This window comes from Bidens hawaiensis, unplaced genomic scaffold (assembly GCF_021521415.1).
Source record: "Bidens hawaiensis isolate Kalapana, Puna unplaced genomic scaffold, B.hawaiensis_p1.1 tig00005359_1, whole genome shotgun sequence".
NCBI lineage: Eukaryota > Viridiplantae > Streptophyta > Magnoliopsida > Asterales > Asteraceae > Bidens > Bidens hawaiensis.
In genome coordinates, this window is record NW_027491341.1 from 1,280,388 (window position 1) to 1,302,519 (window position 22,132).

The following is a 22,132-nucleotide window of genomic DNA, read 5'->3' on the forward strand; positions in this document are numbered from 1 at the left end:
AAACACAATTATGGAAATCAAAATGAAAAATTATGCATGTTTAATGTATAATTAATAGGAGAGAGAGGCGGGAAGATGAAGTAAGAGTGCACCAAAGAATGACATGTGACACGATAAATATTTATTATATAGTATAGATATATATTTAATAGAGGAAAATATATAATTATTTTTTTTAAGTTGCAGAAATATATAATTAAGAGACTAACAAAGGGTAATATGTAAACGAATAAAAAAAAACAGTCATTTGTTACACCGTTGGAAACAAAACATTGATTTGTTATTTTGTTAGGGTTTTGCGAGCGGCGACGATGGATTCTTCCGGCAAGCGAAAACGCGAATACACGAACGACGGCGTGGACTTGTTAGAAGCCTTGGAGAAGTCGTCAGACATGGAAGCACTAGACATTAAAACCCTTAAGAAGCTCGTCCTCCAATTCGAACGGCGTTTAAAAGACAACATCGCCGCCCGCCTCAAATACCCGGACAACCCTGAGAAGTTCGCGGACTCCGAGGTCGAACTCCACGAAGAGATCGAAAAGCTCAAGATACTCGCCGGAGCAGCCGAGCTGTACCCGGATTTAGTTAACCTCAACGTCATCCCCTCCATTCTCGACCTCTTGACTCACGACAACACCGACATCGCCATCGACGTCGTCTCCCTCATTCAGGACCTAACCGAAGAGGACGTCCTCGAGGATAACCACGACCCCGCTCACATCCTGGTCGACTCTTTGGTTCAGAACAACGTCCTCGAGTCCCTCGTGCAGAATCTCTTCCGCCTCTCCGAAACCGACCCCGATGAGCTCGCCGCCGTCTACACCACCCTCTCCACCATCGAGAATCTGATCGAGGTCAAGCCTGCCGTCGCGGAGATGGTCTGCGAGCGGACCAAGCTCCTCAGGTGGATTCTTGCCAAGATCAAGCTTAGGGAGTTTGATAGCAATAAGCAGTACGCCTCCGAGCTGTTGGCCATTCTGCTTCAGAGCAGCGCGGCCAATCAGAAACGCTTAGGGGGGATGAACGGGGTGGACGTCGTCCTGCAGGCGGTTGCCATGTACAAGTCTCGGGATCCCAAGAGTTTGGATGAGGAGGAGATGGTGGAGAATTTGTTTGATTGTTTGTGTTGTTTGTTGATGCCCGCCGAGAACAAGGAGAGGTTTTTGAAGGCCGAAGGGGTCGAGTTGATGATTATTATCATGAATCAGAAGAAGCTGTGTTACGGGTCCGCCATTAGGGCGCTTGATTTTGCCTTGACCAATTATCCCCCTGCGTGTGAACGCTTTGTCGATGTTATGGGGCTTAAGACTGCTTTTCCGGCTTTCATGGGTAAGGCAAGTGCATCTTTCTTTTCTTTATGTTAATATCAAGCATTACATTGATTATTGTTTAAATCTTCGGTTTGCTGATGCCTACAACTATAACTCTGTGTTGAACATGGAAGTAATACAACTAATGTGTTTCTGTTATTAGTGATTCTTGCTTTTTATAATAGGTTATGTTGAAAGAATTTGTCTGCAAAACATAGAAGCTTCAATTGTTTTGTTCTTTCTGGCATATACATTTTGGCATTGTTCTAGATGGATGATGAAGAGTTACTTGAAATTTAAGACTGTTTTGATTGTGTTGGATGAGTTATATGCTATTAAAGTCTACGCAGTCGAAATCGGTGCTGTAGTGGTTATCGGACCTCTATCGGCACCGATTATATAGGCGATATTGACCTGATTTATGACTGATATCACCGGTTTTCCTGATATCAGTTATTTAAGTCTTAATTGTCAATTGTCAATTTTTAGTGTTTTAACTCTTAATCAGTTCTTGCTTGCTACAATTGTTAGTGTTTTGTAAGTTGCAAAAGGTTAAGTTATTAATGGTAGGAGAGTATACCAAATTTTTAGTGTTAAATTGCTATATATATAAATTCTGCATGATATTAAAATTACCGATGTCCCACCGCGATAACCGATATTTCAAATGTCGGTTCTTGACCGATATCTGATATATTTTAGCATTAACTGCATGGATTAAAGTATACATGCTGTATGTTTGAAGGCATAATAATTTATGTTGCCAGATATTAAAGTATTTGGCTAAATAAATGTTGTTTTCACTTAACTTCAGATTCCAACAAGCAAAAGCAAGAACAGATCTAAAGAGGAATTGGAGGAGCGTCTTATATCATTAGTTGCATCACTTTTTGGTAAGATGGCAAGTTCAATTTTATCTTTATGTAATTATGTGTGTCTATTAGATTTTTATTAACCATCAATTTTCACATTATCTTTTTGCCCCTATCTATAACTTTATTTCTACATCTTTCCACCTTTTGGCTGATTTTGGTACTTTATATGTTTGGTATATACTTGTTTGGTACATTATATCTTGCAATTTGTTGTTTGGTTCTATACATTAGAAGCTTCAGTTAAAACTAACAATAGATGTCAGGATTGATTGATAGTTTCTGGACATGCTGTTTCAATGGATTTTGCTTATTTCTATAAGTCAGGGTTCATTTGACATGTAAAGCGTTAACTAATCAACTAGTTATTTGATTTAAGTTTATTCCGACGTCAAGAGGCACAAACGAATACAAACACTATCTTCTACAAACACAACCCATTTTGCTTCGCAGTGCCAAACACTCAGATAAATGAATCAACTAAAGCAAGAGCCAAATACATATGATTTAGTTACCAAAACATAAGAACCATGTCTGCAATGAAGAAAACCATAAGCATGTTGTTTTGGTTTATTATATGTTTCTTCATTGTGGATGTGGTTTTTTTTTGTTTTGGTAACTGAATCATATGATTTTGATTATTGATCTTATTGCATAATTTATGTGGGTGTTTGGCATTGCAGTTGATAAAATTCAAACAATCTGTTTAAACAAAATGAGTGCATTTGTAGTCTTGTAAGAGATGGTGTTTGAATATGCTTATTTTGTTTGATTTTGTGATAAACTTATAAGCAGATAAATAGTTGTTTTGTTTGTTTGTCAAGTTCTGATTGATTGACATTATGATCAAAATCTGTTTTCTTGCAGCTACTCTAAACTGATTATTTGACCATAATAAGATATTTAGATTTTAGAACCAATATCACTGTATCCAAAAGTTTTTGAAACCGGATAATTTGTTTATCTTTATAAAAATACAATGTCAAACAGGTGGTGTCTTGAAGGGTTCAAGAAGGGAAAGACTACTGAGTAAATTTGTGGAAAACGAGTTTGAAAAGATTGACCGGCTTATGGAGCTTTATATGAGGTAATTAATTTTTGTGTGCAAATTATTTCTTTTATACACTGTTTTCTTTTACTTTAATTTATATTGTTTTACAGATATTCAAACAGAGTGAAAGAAGAAACTGAAAGGCTGAATGATATTGAACTTGAGGATCTTGAGGTTTAATTTTTTATTTATATATGACAATTGTTTTTTGTTGCAAGTTATAACTAATACGATCGTCATTTTTTTATGCAGATGGATGAAGATGAAAAGTACAATCGAAAACTAGAATCTGGACTCTATTCTCTTCAGGTAAGTAGTTGACCATGTTGACTTTTTCATTATTAACAAGACTATTTTTGTTGGATTCTAATCTCTTTCCTTTTTGACGGTACAGTTAATTGCAGTTATTTTAGGTCATCTTTGGGCCTCTGAGTAAGCTGTTTACTTATCTCTGATATCTACATATCTACACACACACATATATATTTAGTGAAAGGTTCATCACAGAAGGCTAAATTATCACGAGAATAAAAAGGACAAACCTAAATCATTTGACTTTTTTATAATGGTTAATTTTAAAAACTTTTACTTCTTTCATACAAATGTCTATGTTATATACATAAAAACCATAAAACTAATTTGTTCATATGTTTTCCATAGTTATCAAAAAGCGCTAGGCGCACTAAATGTGAATAAGTTGGTTTTCTGCATAGAACCTTTGCTTATACACACACATACATGTGTATATATTTCTGTTTATAAGAAATTTTCTACTTAAAATATTGTAATTTTCAATTGGCAAAATTGCAGACATCCTCCAATTAGAGCAAGAATCGAGTTGTTACTTAAGCAGCAAAAGCTGACAAAAAAGGATGTCAAGAATGTGCTGCAGGTATATATATTTTACTTTGTTCCTGAAATATATTATTATTTTCGAATTCCTCGTTCATAATCTAACTATCTACGACATATGTGTAGGAATATCATGACAACATTGGTGACCTGGATGGTCCCAATGAGAAGGAGAAAGCACAAGCCAAGATTCAGAGATTTATCACAGCTTTGTCGGATACCCGTTAAGCATTCTGTACATGTGTTGGTATTTTAGAGTCAAAATTTGCTTTAGGTGCAAGGCTGGTTGGGGATAATATTAAGGGAGCTTTGATCTTGTACAAGGTCTTTTTACAAGATTGTTTAAAAACCGACATGTTGTATGATTGTGAGTCGTATCATTGACTGATCTTAAGATTTGATTATATGCGAGGCACTGATTTTTAAAATTTGCTCTGTGATTTATTCTCTCTTTTTCGACGGAAAGTATAGAATGAAAATCTGGCGGAGATGAGAAATCCCGCAAACTCAGTATATGGATCTTACACATGTCACATGTTCATTTTTTTTATAATAATTCAATAATGACATATTGGTCTTTTCAAATCAAGGGGTTCTCTCTCCTGGAAACCCCACATGTACCATTTTGTAATTTGTTTCTTTATATCTGACTTTCTTATATATCCTTTCCTAAGACCCATATGCTCAAACCATGGCCAGCTCCGAGAATTGAAAAAAAAAATTTGATTGAAGGCGAAAAATATTTTGGGTCTAAAGTAAAAAAGAGCATTTTGTTGGGTTTAAACAATTTAATTTTTAAATTGGCTTCCTTGGTTATGATTTGGGTTGTTTAAAAAACTAATGTATAAATATAGGCTAAAACATGTTTTAAATGAGGCTAGAACCTACAACCTTTTGGTTGGGAGTCATACCCCTTTACCACTAGACCAAGTTAGTTATATAATTGTGTTAAAACATTAAGTATAGATATAGTTTTTCATCAAAATACATATAATTTTTTAAAAAAAATCCGGGCCTAACGGGTAGTTGGGCATATGATCGTCGACTACCCTGCCATATGCCATGATCGGCCTTGGCTCAAGCAAGGGTTTTTGTTCATTGTTCCGGCCAAGAGAAAGAGACCAGAGATAACTTGAAGCAGTGACAAAGCAACGGGCGGCAAGGATTGACTTAGGGTTCCGGCCTAGAGATAGAGACTAGAGGTAACTCGGTGCCGCCGGTTGTGTCAGCCGCCAGTGGTGGTGGCGGCTCGGGTGAGAACCTCCGACTCTGGTAGGTGTTTTTCTTGATCGATCTATGATTTTATGATTTTGGTCGTTCTTTACCTTTTTTTTTGGTAGACCTTTGATGTATTTTTTTTCTTTTTGTTTTCATTTTTAAGATCTAAAGAAATTTATTTTCGTTTTGGTAGATCTTTGATGTTTGTTTCAGGATAAGATCTAAATAATGTATTTGGTAGTTTTTTTCTTTTTTTTTTTTTAAGGTATGATGAATTTTCGCCCTTTTTCTTTTCGTTTTTAAGATCTTAAGAAATTGAATTTTCGTTTTTTCTCTTTCCTTTCTTTTAAGATTCATCCATATGAGTGTATTTTTTGTTTTTTGTGTATAGTTAAACTAATTATTGGGTTTGTTAGCTTGTAGTGATGTTGACAATAAGTTTATGACGTCAGGAAGATCCAAGAAACGAGTAAAGCGAGATCCAAGAGCATACAAAGAGCACAGACTGGGATCCAATAGTTCGGTTGTTTGTCCTTTGTATTACAGATTTGTTTTTAGTTCAATGAATATTGTATTACAGATTTGTTGTACCTGATAAAAATTTGTCTGTAAAATGTTCAGAAAACATATGTTTAGTTTGGAGATGTTGAATTAATTCTTATGTAAACTGTTTGAAAAACATATGTTCAAAAAATATATGTTCGGAAAACGTATGTTTGTAACTGGGAATATTGAATTATTTCGTATGCAAAATGTTCTTAAAACATATGTTCGAAAAATGTTCAAAAACGTACAATACCAAAATACAGGAGAGAGAGAGAGAGATGACGTAGGAGAGAGAAATGACGCTAGTGAGAGAAACAAACATGACGGATGACTGACATAAAGTATGGACAAGTTAAATTAATATCTTACCCTTTTAGTACTTTAAATGATTTAAAAATTTAAAGAAAAGTTACATTTCTATCAATAAATCTCAACTTTTGAATCATTTACATCAATAGTTACAATAGGGTTTCAATGATTTTCGTAATTGGAGTGAGTTTTTATTTTAACCATGCCCCTCTTTTTCAACGTGGAAGATGTTTAAATATGTAGAGTTCGCTTGAGAATGATCTATAAATATCTAAGCTTTTGGTATGCAAATGGATGATTTAGTATTGGGTGAAATAGCATCTTTAGATAAGAGAGAGTAAATAGTATTGTTAATTTTTAAGTGGTTTGAGTGTTCAACTTTAGTAGTGGACATACTTGTAGATTTAGGATTATAATTACTGAGTGTGTGAGTTAACTGTTTTTTAAAAAGATAAAGAAACAAATTCTGAAAAGCTCGAGCACATGTCATAATCTGATCGTTCTTTGTTCATGCTCTTTGGTAATTCGACTCCAAAACTATACCTGTTGTATTTCTGTCTCAGCCTACGTTTTTTTTTCGCAACTTAAAAAGACCGAGAAAAAACATCTTACAAATATAAGTATTGACTACACCTCTATATAATATACTAGTTTAAGACCCGTGTATTACACGGGCAATTAATGAAAATTAAAATATTTAAACATTAAGTAAAATACAATGAATAACACAATTGTCATATATTGTTAATACAATTACAAATTACATTAAAATTACAGGGATTATAAAAGAAACATTACCCATGTATTTTATAAATAAGAAAAAATTTCCTTGTGTTTGTATGGTTTAAACTTTAATGAATATGCAATTGGCTGCACAATTAAAAATCATATAAACATATGAAATAGTTGAAAGCATTAGATAAAGAATGCAAATGAGAGGCATATGAAAAAAAACATACTAAACTGTTGTTTGCCATAGTTGTTTTGAAGTTTATTTCTGTGTGAGGTAGTAGAGCACCGAAGGTTGTTGTGTGTTATATATAGTACTTGAAAATAGTAGATAAGGAATGTTTTAAAATTTAAATACCAATCCCCTAAAATTAGGGGATAGTTGAAGAAGTCTCAATAATTATTTAATACAATTAATAAATTATGATTAGATTCAAAATATAAAAAGAATTCAAATTTATAGGAAACAATCATGGTAAATAAGTAGACCAAATTATATAACAAACATGAAATTGGATTTTTCTAATTATAGACATTGATATCTTCCATAAAAAACTCTAACTTAATTAACTTATTGATTTATATTTAAAGATTATTTGAAAAATTGAATCATTCACATATATGAACAAAAACTTTATATTCAACATTTTAGTAAACCATGATTGTTTCAAGAATTATAGAAAATCATCGGGTCACCGTTTTTAAAAAATCACACCAAATCAGAATTGTAGGTACAGTTTGAAAACTAACAGTTATTAACCCATGTTAACACAATATAAATTATTTGCTTATTTTTAGTATTTATTTTCATGTATTTAATAACTATCATATATATATATATATATAGGGGAAGGTTCATGTACATTTTGATATTAACATGAGTACGTAGGAAATAACGCCAATTTATTTAAAAATACGAACATAAGAAACAATACCAACTACAATACCAATCTACATAAACAATGACTTATAATAACAAAGAAAAGAACCTAGAAATTACAACAAAAGAATCAAAATCAAGAACAAAATAATAACAGCATATACCAACAAATACTTATAACAGCAAAAGAAAACATTTAATAATAACAACAAAATATAAATAAGAAAATACTTATAACGTCTCATAATCGAAAATTAGTAAATACAAACAAAAAATAACAGCAAACATCTATAAAATTAAACATAATCATAACAACAAATTGGTTCTCACTATTTTCATGTTAAGAATAAAATGTATTTGATCATGTTTCTCTCTCTCTCTCTCTCTCTCTCTCTCTCTATATATATATATATATATATATATATATATAATATGTTAAATAAAAATTATATACATGTGATTAGTATATATCCGTGTGATTAGTCAATACTTTAGTAAGTTGCTACAATATTTGTCACACCCCAACCTACGGCGGAATATGCCAGGGCACGACATTGATTGTATCATAGCTCAGAAGACACTAAGTAAAATACATGTGTCAATATCTAAATTATTCATTCATATATCAAATTTCAAAAGCACAAACATTGTCTCAAAAATACCGTTAAAAATAAATAATCAAAACATAAATGACTTAAAGTAAATGTGTTCTTCATTCATCAAAGCAACCTAAGGTATCATCTAAACTCCAATACTTGATTCATCCAATAAATCTACCTGCGTCATGCATGAAAATATATATTTTTGTCAACATAAAGTTGAGCAAGTAAACCACAGTTTTCGAAATACATATAATACTAAAATGACAATTCCATGCAATAATCGTAAATTACTACAACTAGTAAACAATAAATAAAAGTTGTCTTTTCAACCGAATCGCATTAATAACGGTTTATTCCGACGGCGTATGATCATACTAATGAGGATGAGGATGAAAGTAAAAGGGAGGAAGGAACTGACTTTTTTCAAACTCTACGTGAGAGTTTCCCTTCATACGGCTCGAATCATTCTCAGATGCCCCGAGAGGCATCCTCGTCTGTGATCCTAGGGCTTGTTAATTGAGAGAGAACTACTATTGATCGTGGCCTTCATTGAGTGCATTTTTGGCTCTTTGACATAGTAAGGCGGGAAGGCATGAGCAAGCATTTAGGGATGCTTTCATGCCCGGTTAAAGAAATGTTGGGAGTCAATGTTAGATTCTATTGAAAGGTTGGTAATTGATGTCACCTTGATGTGAAAGAAAGAACTCCTTGCTAACTGCTTCAGTTTTCGACTAGGGCAGCAACTCCCTCTTGCACAACTCCCCCGATCAGACATAGGGATTTTCAGACCGGAATAAGGGGATTCGCTCGACTGAGGGAACGGTGCGTAGCGCCATAGGGAGAACCTAGTGTAGCAGAGCCCAACATAAATTAAACACATAGTCATATTCGCACGTAGTAACTAATCGAGCAATTACAATTATGCATATGACGGAATTGTAGTGAAAACAATTTGATTTTGAACGCATAACACCCCAAAAATTGTAAAGCGGTAAAAATGGGAATGTGAATTTACTTACCTTATAGAGTAGGATAAACGAGGACGAGATAATAAAAGAAAAGGCTAGTATGGAAAATGATCAAGCTCCTCGAGGTTTGCCGACAATTATTCCTAGTTGTTAATGATAAAGTGAGTTAAATATAGTCATAACAAAATGTTAAGATTAATGACGGGTAAAAAATATTGATAGTTACATTTTCGTTAAATATAAGGGTTATTATTATATTTATAAATGTTATCATTATTATTGTTGTTGTTATTATTATTATTATTACTAGTATTATTCATGTTTGCTTTCATTACATTAATAAATTAGATGTTTTATAAGTGATATAAAAGTCGGAAAACTGAGACGAAAATGAATCTTTAAAACGAACACAATTTGGATTATTAAACAAGTGATCATTACATTCATATACATTCATACATATATATATAAAAGATTTTATGGAGAAAAACGACAAGTCTAGAGGTTCGGTTTATCAAATTTACGTTTAATAAATGTTATAACCATATATTTATATAAAAGAAAATGCTTAAAAATATTTTAAAAAATAATATAACAAAAAAACCGGGTCCAGGGGGGCTCGAATCCGCGCCTAGACTGGTTCAGTGTGTTAACAACCCACACACCAGCCGTTGGGCTGGTGTGTTAATTTTTTCGTTAGGTCAGTTCGTTTAAATATAACCAGTAGTTCACAAAACCCAATTTTTATTCATGAACCCTAGAAATTAAATTGTCCAATTCGTTCAAGGTTTGTTACAATTGATTTAGGGTTAATGTTTCTGGGATAAAAGCGATCTAAAAACATAAATCAATGACCGATAACGATGATGTAATGAGGGAGAACGGTCGTTTAGGGTTTGCGGCTTTAGCACGACTTCAAATTTGATCTTACACTGCTTATTCGTTGAAATTAAGTTAGGGGTTTGTGTCTACTGGTGGTAAAGGTGATGTGTGCAAGTTTAATTGAAACGAGGTTGGGTATTTATAGTGTTACAAGGTCAAAAGAGTCGTGGTTCGTTATAGTGTGATTATGAATCAATTAGTTGTCCTAGTTAACGATTACCATGTATAGAATGTCGGTAAACGCGTTAAGGTAATTAGAGGATTTGGTAAGATCAATTTTTGTTAATTAAGCCGTGAATTAAGGTCCAAGCAAAAAAAGGGGGGGGGGTGTTCTTTGTCGACGACGTGAGAGGAAGAAAAGGAGGGAAAGAAGATTGAATAATATTTGCTATTTGGTCCCTGTTCTATGGTGGTGGGTGCAAAAGTTAATTAAAGTTGGTTAAGGGTGATTTTTCTAAAGTTTTATAACTAAAATCAAATAAATAAATAAGTAAAATATCAAAAAATCACGAGATATATTGATAAAATACCCGAACCCGGGTCGGGTAACGATTACAAATAAGAAGGAAACGAAAACCCGAAATGTCACAATATTAAATTAGTTTGATATAATGTATAATTGTTTAAACAACTAATAATCCTTGATTATCAGTTTTTATATTTATCTTGAATAATTTTAGTAAAGTTATATTTTATGAAATATAATATTTAGAAAATCAAAACCAATAAGATAGTGAATATGGTAATTTAATAGTTGGTTTAGCAATATTTTAAATTTTAAATATATTTTGAATTTTGAATATATTTTGACCAAATGTATCTTGAGTGAATTTGGTAAAGCGATATTTTAATCTTTAAATGATAATAGTTGTTTTTTTTTTTGCTAGTAATACACTTATTTATAAATATACATACAAAGTATTCTTTAATTAGAGTAGTAGTGTAAGAGATTTCATGTATATTTTTAAATATACATGAACAATTACGTTTAAATTAAACCAAATTCACCATAAAAAATAATGGTGTGTAAAGCTCTATATGACGATGTTTTATTCCAGAAGTGATGATGCCGAAGTTCTTCACTTATGTCGTGTAATCGTTTCAGAGAGAGTAACAATGTAGATGATGCAACAGTATGTAACAATGGAACGATCTGAAGCAACAGTGGAGATGAACGGTATCGTAAGTTTAATCAGATAAGGGAGAATGCAGAGAAGTAATGGCAGATAATGGAGAAAGCGGCGAATGGATTGAATAATATATGAAAGGGGAAACGAATGGATTGAATAATATATGGATTCGGATAATATTAGTTGGGCGGGTTGATTTGAATTTCGAAATAATACAATTTTAGTGAATATGGGTTAAATTAGTGAATATGGGTTTGAAAAGAGAGGAGTGGTGAGAGGTTGACAAGTGGCAAAATATAGTAGTCTTTTATTAGAGTAGTAAGATTTAAATGCAACTTGTGAACTTTTGTTGTTTAGACTTTGTCACAATACTTTTGTTGTTTAAACTTTTGCCAACATACTTTTGTTCTTTGGACTTTTGCTAACATACTTTTATCAATGAACTTTTCTCACCAAACTTTCATATCTTTACACTTTTACAACAAGACTTTATTTTAACTTTGGCTTCAAAACTTTTACACACTTTTTATAAATTACATAAATAAGGCAACAAATAATTTAGACATTTACAAATCTGTCACAAAAAACATTTTTCACTTTTAAGCGCGACAGTTTCCACTTTACTTTACTCACAGACATAGTGTATAAACTGAACTGAATCGATACTACCCAAGTTTCCACCACGTCCCTGCTGTAACGCGCCGGTTTAAAGCAACTACAGATAGAAGAGTTGGATCCTTTCGATGTTCCTGTGAGGTAATCAGTGGAGGCATTTGGGTTCTTTCGCGAAAGTTCAAGCCGCCACAACACGTGAGGTATCCGACTTGCTATATTTCAGGCTTAGTGCTCATAAAGTGAAACAAGTATGGACAATTTTCAATTTTGGTAAACCATTGTATTTCAGGCTTAGTGCTCACGTATTGAAACTAAACTATCCACATACTATTATTCCAATTTTTCTAGGCGGTAACCTCATTACACGGAGTGCAAAAATGATCCTGTTGTTAATGAGAATGTCATGTTATGGCTAACACTATTGTTAAAGTTGTGTGGATCACACATCTTTTTTTGGAACTTCATGCTTTGCTACAGGATGTTCCCATAATCGTAACACCATCTTTCTAAAGAAATATTTGCTCCTTCACAAATGAGCCACACGTATAGATATTGACACGGCCGTCTCCAAGAATTGTTAAAACTTTTGGGACAAAGACGAAAGAAAAAATTGGCCTTAAGTAAAATGGGTTTTTTGTTGGGTTAAACAATTTAATTTTTAAGTATGCTTACTTGGTTATGATTTAAGTTGTGTAAAAAACTTTTTGTATAAAAATAAACTTAACCATGTCTCAAGTGAGTCTAGGACCCACAAACTTTTGGTTGAGAATCATACCCCTAAGCCATTGGACCATGTAAGAATAAATATATGATTTATATATTTATATATGGCCATCGTATTAACTAATAAAGGGTTTCATTTTGGGTGTATACAAAGGAGATATTAGATTAACATCAACAACCAATTTCATAATCACAAACACAAAATTCGTGACCCTCTCGTCTCTCCCAATTCGGTCCTCTCAAGAACCTATAATCCCCGTCATAACATTCATCCTAAAGGGGATCTCGACAAAGATGACGACCATGTCGTCTGGATCATACTCCTTTGTGGTGGCTACTCTCTCTGCTGTAACAGGTACGCATAACATAGGTTTATCATATCATTCATGTTTTTTCCATTATTAATGTAAATAACCGATCAACAGACCAAGCTAGTGGTTGTGTAATTGAGTTTAAACATTAATTATACATATTGTTTTCAAAAACTATATATAATATTTATAAAAAAAACTTCGGCCCTAGCAGGGGTGTTGGGCGGGGGTCGTTGATCACCCTTGGGAGCCGGGCCCTGGATATTGATTATCATTATGCTTGTGACCTTGTTTTCTTTGATACAAGTTAAACCAAAATGCATTGATGAACTTGCTAGATCAAACAGTTTAATTTTTTCCTCCCAGTTTATGTTACAATGGTGATCGCCGTACAAATTGTCTTTGCATCTCAATGAATCCAATTCATTTGAGAATTGAGATAAAGGAGGGCTAAAGGATTTCATTGTTAATATCACAAACTTGACTACATTTCCATTTACTTCTTATGCAAGTCTTTTGGCCCCACATATGAAGTTGAACATTTCTCTTTACATTTTGCTACAAAACTACTTTTGAACATATGAAAATAACATAACACTTATTAATTGGTTATAGTGGCCCCAAGTCCTTTTGCACACATACTATATGTGTACATTTTTCTATATGTACTTTTGTCTTGGCCGGCTTACCCGGAGATGTAAAGTTTTCCATGTGTGTTTCAGTTTAAACTTGTCACATTACCATGACTGGAATGGACAATAATAGTTTTGTAACATAGTCAATTTACACTACTTGTAGCCAAGGACCGTGATAAGTGTTGTGTGTTGTACTTCACAATTAGTTTTAGCTAGATACTTCACAATTCTTGATCGGGCTGGAAAGACAAAGACAATTGCTTCGTGTTTGCTCGTGTTGTTAAGGAGAACATAGGACTCGTATTTGTGCTTCAACTAGTATTGTAGAGGTAGGAGCTGTAGAGAGATTGCTGTAGGGTTATTGTTAAAAATATTCGAATAAAATACAATAATAAATAGAAAAACAATTTATGTGAGGGCTTAGAGGGTATATTATGATTATCAATGTTATAATTGTATTATTATCATAATTAGAAGATACTGTTTGATTAGATTTTCTTTGTGTTTATCTGCATTATACTCGAATATATAGTTGAACAATGATATATATTATCTCATGGGGTCTTATTATTCTACACTTACAATATGATTACCATTGTCGTAAAACGAATGCGAAGAACACGTAGAAGTAGAAATTTGAGAGCCGTGTTTGACTAGGCTTCGTTAAAACAAATTCCGTTCCCTCATGAAAATGTCTTAGTCCATCTTAGCATTTCACATTCTTCTATTGATAAATTTCAAGAAAGTTATGCACAGGTAGTATCAAGATCTTAATTATTCTATCTTTGATTATTCAATTTTGAATAGTTAATTTTGTGGAGCCAATGAGTTTTAGCTCAACTGACATGGAAGTGAAGATTTGAGCGGGAGATCATAAGGTCTTAAGTGAATCCGATTCTAACCGAGTTTTACCGTAGGGAGCCTTTGGGCGATGAGTTTTTCCCCGGAAAAGAAGATGGTGGGCTTGGACTACTCAACGCTGTCTGCGATCAAATTTTTTGTTGGGTTATGTGATTTAAAGAAAAAAAAGTGGTTTAGGTGGTTGATTAGAATTTAAATGGTTTTAGGTAATTTGCTATCTCAAATAGCGGATTACCAATACACGTCAGCATACATTCCATGTGGCTGTCCATCTCATCCAGTTGTTTAACAAGTGTCATCCGTGTGGAATCCGCTATCTCAAATAACGGATTACACAATGTCTTTTTACCAACATTTACCATCTAGAAACCCTGCGTACTTGTAATCCGCTGTCTGAGATAACAAGTTACCGAAAGCCACTTAAATTCTATAGTCAACCACCTAAAACCATTTTTTTTTCTTTAAATCACCTAATCCAACAAAAAGTTCGTTTGCGATCGCGAATGTATGAAGTCGCCTTTTGCCATTGGGTTATACTGGGTAGCCGTGCTTTCTTTGTTGGTCGTTAAAAAAGATAACTGATATAATGCTAAATATGTATGTTTCCCTTGTTTATTTTATTTAATATTTTAATTTTTTTTGTTCGTTTTTAGTCAAGATTTGTATACTACTAAACGTTTTTTGTATCGTAGGTTCCGGGATTTGATCGTGATTAAAAAGGGCGAAAAACGAGATAAAACGAGCCGAAACGGAGATCCGGAACGCGTCAGGAAGAAACGGAACAGAGAACCGGTCAGACCGGGCTGGCCCCCTTGGAGAAACACGCCGCGCCGCGCCTAGGGGAAAGGCAAAAAGCCCTTAGCGCGGCGTCTAGGCACTGCTGATGGGTTTTTAACTCGTTTTTGGTTATTGTCGGGCCTTGTTTTCGCTATTTAAACACCTTTAACTTAAACCTGACATACCTGAAAGCCACCAGACGATTTTAGAGTTTCTTGGAGCATACTTTCGAGTCTTGTGGTGAATTTGAAGGCACGAGAACAGCTGGTGAAGAGCTTTACGTTCAAGATCGAAGACTACGGGTTTTATCGCCTTTAATCTTTCGTTTCTCATTATTTCACCATGTTTTCAGTTTTATTTGCTTTGTTTGATTTAGACTATATGATGCTAGGCTAAACTTCATAAACTACCTAGGTCGTGATGAACCCTTGTTCGGTTTGATTTTGTTTGGGATTTCTATTCATTATGGATTTTATGTTTTAAGTAAAGTGTTGAGTTTGAATTAATTGATGCGTATGATTGCTTGGTTTTATTTACTTGGATTTATTGTTTCACATTACCCTTGGTGATTGTTTCATAGGATAGGGTTTTTTTAGGTCATTTACTGTGTGTTCTTGACTAGTTTATGATTGATATGCATTAAAATCATAGAAACAATAAAATCAATTAAATAGATAAAAGTGAGCTGCTAGCCTAGAAAGCTGTAATGTGATAGGTTATTGATAGATCTTTGTTGGTCAGGATTGCTAGATTTAGTTCTTCGTAAGGAGTCCGTTTAGGTTTGATTGTCAGCTTAGTCTATTAAGTCAACTGAGTCTTCTTAACTATCTTTGATTTCCACGCTGTAAGGTAGGACTTCGTTATAAAGATACTTAGACATAAATTATTAAATAACCGTAAGAAAGTTTAATTCATAAAACTGGTGAGTCTTAAAACTTGTTAGAAATCCATAGGTGTCTTCTTGAAGGTCTAGGGTCCTGTACGGGTTTTCAATCAAGGGTCTATTTTACGATCCCAGTTCCATAACTTAAGTTTCCCATTTGATTGATTGTCGTGACATTGGGGATTCTAGCCTAGGTTGTTATTTTCATCATCTGAGTTAATATATGTGTTTTAATAGTTTATTATATTTTATTTAATTAGGGTTAGGTTTGGTTAATTAATAATTAGTTTAAAACCCCCCTTCAAACATTATTACTAAATAGTCATGTCTTGTAGTTGAGTCTAATTAGCTAGTATACGTAATTTATAGAGTCTCGTGGGTTCGATATCCGGACTTACTTAGCTGTACTAGAGTCTACCGGTAAACTTGCCGGTTAGTAGTTTAAGAGTCTAGAGTTATTACTAAGTGTCTAGATTAACTTATTTTTAGTTAATAATTATTTGACTACTTTTAGCACATCAAGTTTTTGGCGCCGTTGCCGGGGACTTTTGTCGATTGCGTTGCTTGCTTTGATTCGACTTACTTGCTATATACGTGTTATTTTGTTTTTGCTTTTGAGTTTTTAGGGTTTTAGTTAATTAGATAATTACGTGTTTATTTATTTATTTTTCTTTGAGTCGTAGGTGTCTAATTGTCCGTGTCTTTTGCTTGTTTAGATTCTTGTAATTATGTGTGAAATTTGTAATGGACCTCACTTAACCATTAAATGTCCATATAATAGTAACATTAATTGTGATACATGTGGTGATCCTCATTTACACTATGATTGTCCATACAAGGGTTCTCGCTTTATTTGTTATAGATGCGCTGGTTGTCATATTACTCGTGCTTGTCCATATAATCGTACTAACCCTTCTGTGCAGCCGGTGCAAAATTTTTCACAGGGACCTTTTCCGTATTATTTTGATAATTCGTATCAGCAACCTCAGCAAAACTAGGAGCAGTGTTATGATCAATTTTCTAAAAGACTTTCTGATGAGGATGTAGCTGCTATGGGTAGGATAGAAAAGATGTTGGTCCAATACATGGCTACAAATACCCAAAAGATGCTCGTTGAGCATGATACCATCTTCAAAAATCACCAGGATATTATTACAGATCTCCAACGTCAAGTAAAAGAAATTTCTAGGAGACTGGATGAAGATGAAATGGAGAGGTTAAGATCCTTGGAATATTTTGAGCACTCAGATGAGGAGATCATTAAAGTAACGAAGACAAAAATGGATGTTGAAGTTCCACCTCCGGTTTCACATGCTATTATTGATTTTTGGAGTGACTCTGATGATGAGATAAACGAAGAGGAGAGTGTGCAGCTGGAGGAGCAACCAACACCTGGTTATAAGTATGATGCGGAAGGAAACTATTTGGGATACATGAATCGGTTAGGCGAGTTGTTCCCGACGTTTCCAAAAGAAGGGAAAGAGCCAATCATGGAATATGTAGATGAAGAAGAGGAGCTCATCCCGGATACGGAGACACGAGTGGCTGATGAAATCCCACCTCAGGTTTCACAGGTATATGTTGCTAATTGTATTGAGTTTTGTAGTGACTCCGATGATGATTGTGACGAGGAGGAGTGGGCTGCATATCTGAGATCAGTTATGGTGAAACCTGTGTTTGAGGAAGAGATAGAATTGGGAGAGTCGTTCGAGCCAATGTTTGGTGTTGAGGATATGGTTAAGGTTGATAATGAGCTAAATGAGGAAGATGAATTCTTGAATCTGGAGTTGGATGGATTGTCGGATTATGACGGGGAAGACACATTAGACGTTAATGAGGATGTTGCGTTTTTTGAGGCCCTCCTTATAGAGGATAGTGTAGATGAGGATGTAGTGTTAGAGGAAGAACACTATTGCCGGCCCGTGGACTGTGTTTTGAATGCTTATCAGGAATTAAAACCACGGGAGAAGGTCGAGGGTGATAGGTTACCTGAAAATCGAAGTTGCATATTTTAGGAGATGGTCTACGGGAGTGAAAAAGCCATTAAAAGTCAAACACGACCAGTCTTCTCGATACTTACAACGCATTCGGCTCTTGCCAGGTAAGTTTAAATATAGGTGGTCTGACCCGTTACTGATTTTTAATTCTAAGTTACAACGCATTGATATATTACTGTTTGATCAATTCTGGGTGGAACTAAACAGGTTAGATAGGGTCCAGATTAAGGAGAAACCTCCAGATTAAGTTCAACCGTGGGGAGGTTTCGCGGAGTTTGTATAATTAATCGAGTCACTAACGTAGTTTTTTGTAGTTTTTTTTTTTGTATTTTTGAGTTTTGCTAGGTAAAAGAAAGATTGAGTGAACTAGAAAGATGATCCCCAAGGAAGAGTATATTGAAAAAGACAGGTGTGGGGATGGAGTAGCAGTGGAGCCGTGTACTTTATATTTATTTATTTGCTACTAATTATTCATGTTTTATTTGTGGGTTGACATACTTTGATTGCTTAATATCTATCATTTTGATAAGATACATTATTAGATATTTTTGTTTTGTTTGCCGCTTACGTTCGTGACAAAAGGAGTTACCATTTGCTGAGCACGTTCGTAGTTGGAGGGCATTTATGGAAGAAGATTTTATCACCATGTTTCATGTGCATATTACCAGCTAAGTCTTTTCCTTTATCTAGTTTGTTAACTTTTTTGCTTTTGCTTTTGTTTTTAATTTTTTTAGGTTTTTAGTTTTTTGTAGTCCGACTTTATTTTAATTTATTTTTATTTTAAGTCGTCCTTATCCCGCATTGAGGACAATGCAAAATTTAAGTGTGGGGATAGGATATTTGAGTCGTAGTTTAAATTGAGTTTTTGTGTGAAAAATAAAAAAAATAAAAAAATTGAAAAAATAAAAAATTGAAAAAAAATTGAAAAATGTTTTAAAAATGTCCCTTGAATATAGTTTTTTGCGTTAAAGTGAGAGATGATGATATATTTCGGAAATTGGTTTTTCAAACTACTAATAATATGAGATAAATAAAAGAAAGCGCACTTAACTTGGGATGTGTCGGTAGGCTCAGCCTTGAGAATGAATGGGCAATTTGATAAAATAGTTAAAACGAAAATCTTTTGTGGGTAAAACGTTTTGTCCGTGGAAGATAAGTAATGAAAGGTCGGGCCATACTCAAGCCTCAATTATTGGTATGAAAAAGTGGAAATATCATAAATTTTAAAAAATCTGAATACGTTATCATATGATGCTTGGGTAGGTTTAACGTTAGAGTATGCCGTGTAGCCTATGATATAAACTTAAAACTGCTAGTTTAGTGTTTTACACTTCATTGGCGTATGGTTTTATAACCTTAAATCTACTATTGATGGCGTATGGCGTATGGTCCGGAGACCATGGGTCTTTATGTAATCTATTCATCTGGGTATTCACTATTCCTAAGTGGGGTTGTGAATATTTAAATTAAACCAAAAATATGATCACAAGAGTACAAAAGTACAAATTCCCTACAGACTTGATCATCCACGCTGTTAGCCATGTGGGGTCCCCTTGCTCGCGTCTCATTACCATTAAGAAACGGACCACAAGGGACACGCTACATGTAAGCCCTACAGATGAAATTTTGCATACTCACCTATGGTGAAGGGTTCGGGGTGTTGCTTGATAACGGGGGTATGTCATGTTGTGGGGAACACTAGCTATAAATTAATTGAACCTTAATCGTATCTAATGGCTGCTTGGTAGACTTTGATGCTTAAGCTTAGGTGGATAAACAATACCCTTGATCGTCTTAACTATTCATGAAAAAAAATAGAGCAACACAAGTTTTAAATCTGCTAATTTTGAGGTTTAAGTCAAGTTGGGGTGGTCTAGTCCGATAAAAGCTGAAAATAAGCTGGTCTTAATTGTGTAAACCACTGAGTACTAATTGTCGGATCATATTTGTCCCGGTAAAGATTAAGGCAGGGTTTAAGTGGACAACAATATCAGTGATCGCGGTTTTTGCGTTTTTCAGAGCTTTAAAAATTAACCTATCTGTTTGTTAGACTTTAATTTTCCGATTCTGATCCAACTGCATCAAACTTTTTCAGGGACGAAAAATGAATAAGTGTGGGGATATTTGATATAATGCTAAATATATATGTTTCCCTTGTTTATTTTATTTAATATCTTAATTGTTTTTGTTCGTTTTTAGTCAAGATTTGTATACTACTAACGTTTTTGTGTATCATAGGTTTCGGGATTTGATCGTGATTAAAAAGGGCGAAAAACGAGCTAAAACGAGCCGAAACGGAGATTCGGAACGCGTCAGGAAGAACCGGAACAGAGAACCGGTCAGACCGGGCCGGTCTGACCGGCCCCCTTGGAGAAGCATGCCGCGCCGCGCCTAGGGGAAAGGCAAAAAGCCCTTAGCGCGGCGTCTAGGCACTGCTGATGGGTTTTTAACTCGTTTTTGGTTATTGTCGGGCCTTGTTTTCGCTATTTAAACACCTTTAACTTAAACCTGACATAATCTGAAAGCCACCAGACGATTTTAGAGTTTCTTGGAGCATATTTTCGAGTCTTGTGGTGATTTTGAAGGCACGAGAACAGCTGGTGAAGAGCTTTACGTTCAAGATCGAAGACTACGGGTTTTATCGCCTTTAATCTTTCGTTTCTCATTATTTCACCATGTTTTCAGTTTTATTTGCTTTGTTTGATTTAGACTATATGATGATAGGCTAAACTTCATAAACTACCTAGGTCGTGATGAACCTTTGTTCGGTTTGATTTTGTTTGGGATTTCTGTTCATTATGGATTTTATGTTTTAAGTAAAGTGTTGAGTTTGAATTAATTGATGCGTATGATTGTTTGGTTTTATTTACTTGGATTTATTGTTTCACATTACCCATGGTGATTGTTTCATAGGATAGGGTTTTTTTATGTCATTTACTGTGTGTGCTTGACTAGTTTATGATTGATATGCATTAAAATCATAGAAACAATAAAATCAATTAAATAGATAAAAGTGAGCTGCTAGCCTAGAAAGCTGTAAGGTGATAGGTTATTGATAGATCTTTGTTGGTCAGGATTGCTAGATTTAGTTATTTGTAAGGAGTCCGTCTAGGTTTGATTGTCAGCTTAGTCTATTAAGTCAATTGAGTCTTCTTAACTATCTTTGATTTCCACGCTGTAAGGTAGGACTTCGTTATAAAGATACTTAGACATAAATTATTAAATAACCGTAAGGAAGTTTAATTCATAAAACTGGTGAGTCTTAAAACTTGTTAGAAATCCATAGGTGTCTTCTTGAAGGTCAAGAATCCTGTTAAAGTGATTTGCTTAAGTTTCCTGTCAATGGTCAATTTTACGATCCCAGTTCCATAACTTAAGTTTCCCATTTGATTGATTGTCTTGACATTGGGGATTCTAGCCTAGGTAGTTATTTTCATCATCTGAGTTAATCTAAGTGTTTTAATAGTTTATTATATTTTATTTAATTAGGGTTAGGTTTAGTTAATTAATAATTAGTTTAAAACCCCCCTTCAAACATTATTATTAAATAGTCACGTCTTGTAGTTGAGTCTAATTAGCTAGTATACTTAATTTATAGAGTCTCGTGGGTTCGATATCCGGACTTACTTAGCTTGTTTTTAGTTAATAATTATTTGACTACTTTTAGCACATCAATAACTTTTAGTGCGATTGGATTAAAGTCACGTACACGAGCCTAAGTTGATGCAAAACTTAATCATCACGTATATGCACACTTATTTCCTGAGCTAAGTATAAAGTGATTTGCTATTAATTAACTACTATGTGGACCTAAAGTCTCTTTGAAGGCTGGAATCTTTCATAATAATATGGATTAATAGTGGGTCTTCTCCTTAGTCTTAGTCTTAGTCGTTGTCGTCTTCTTTCTTTTTGCTTTTTTCTTTTTTACATTTTCTTTTCTTGTTAATTACTAAACACACTTTCAAACCAAGGTGAAGAAAA

The 22,132-nt window shown here is 34.1% G+C and overlaps 1 protein-coding gene across 1 annotated transcript; it reads left to right on the forward strand.

The window, feature by feature from the left end:
* Nucleotides 1-309: 309 nt before the first annotated feature.
* LOC143629626 (uncharacterized) lies at nucleotides 310-4,477 on the forward strand. The gene is made up of 8 exons (XM_077098854.1): nucleotides 310-1,340; nucleotides 2,125-2,203; nucleotides 3,173-3,269; nucleotides 3,344-3,407; nucleotides 3,486-3,542; nucleotides 3,628-3,665; nucleotides 4,044-4,125; nucleotides 4,212-4,477. Exons 1-8 carry the CDS (start codon nucleotides 312-314, stop codon nucleotides 4,311-4,313), a joined length of 1,548 nt encoding a protein of 515 aa, XP_076954969.1. The 5' UTR covers nucleotides 310-311; the 3' UTR covers nucleotides 4,314-4,477.
* Nucleotides 4,478-22,132: the final 17,655 nt, after the last annotated feature.

Excerpts from the sequence above, each read along its gene's own strand:
- LOC143629626 (XM_077098854.1), top strand. The coding sequence starts at position 312 with ATGGATTCTTCCGGCAAGCGAAAACGCGAATACACGAACGACGGCGTG. Across the intron at positions 1,341-2,124 it reads CTTTCATGGGTAAGGCAAGT|ATTCCAACAAGCAAAAGCAA; the intron begins GCATCTTTCTTT and ends ACTTAACTTCAG. Across the intron at positions 2,204-3,172 it reads ATTAGTTGCATCACTTTTTG|GTGGTGTCTTGAAGGGTTCA; the intron begins GTAAGATGGCAA and ends AATGTCAAACAG.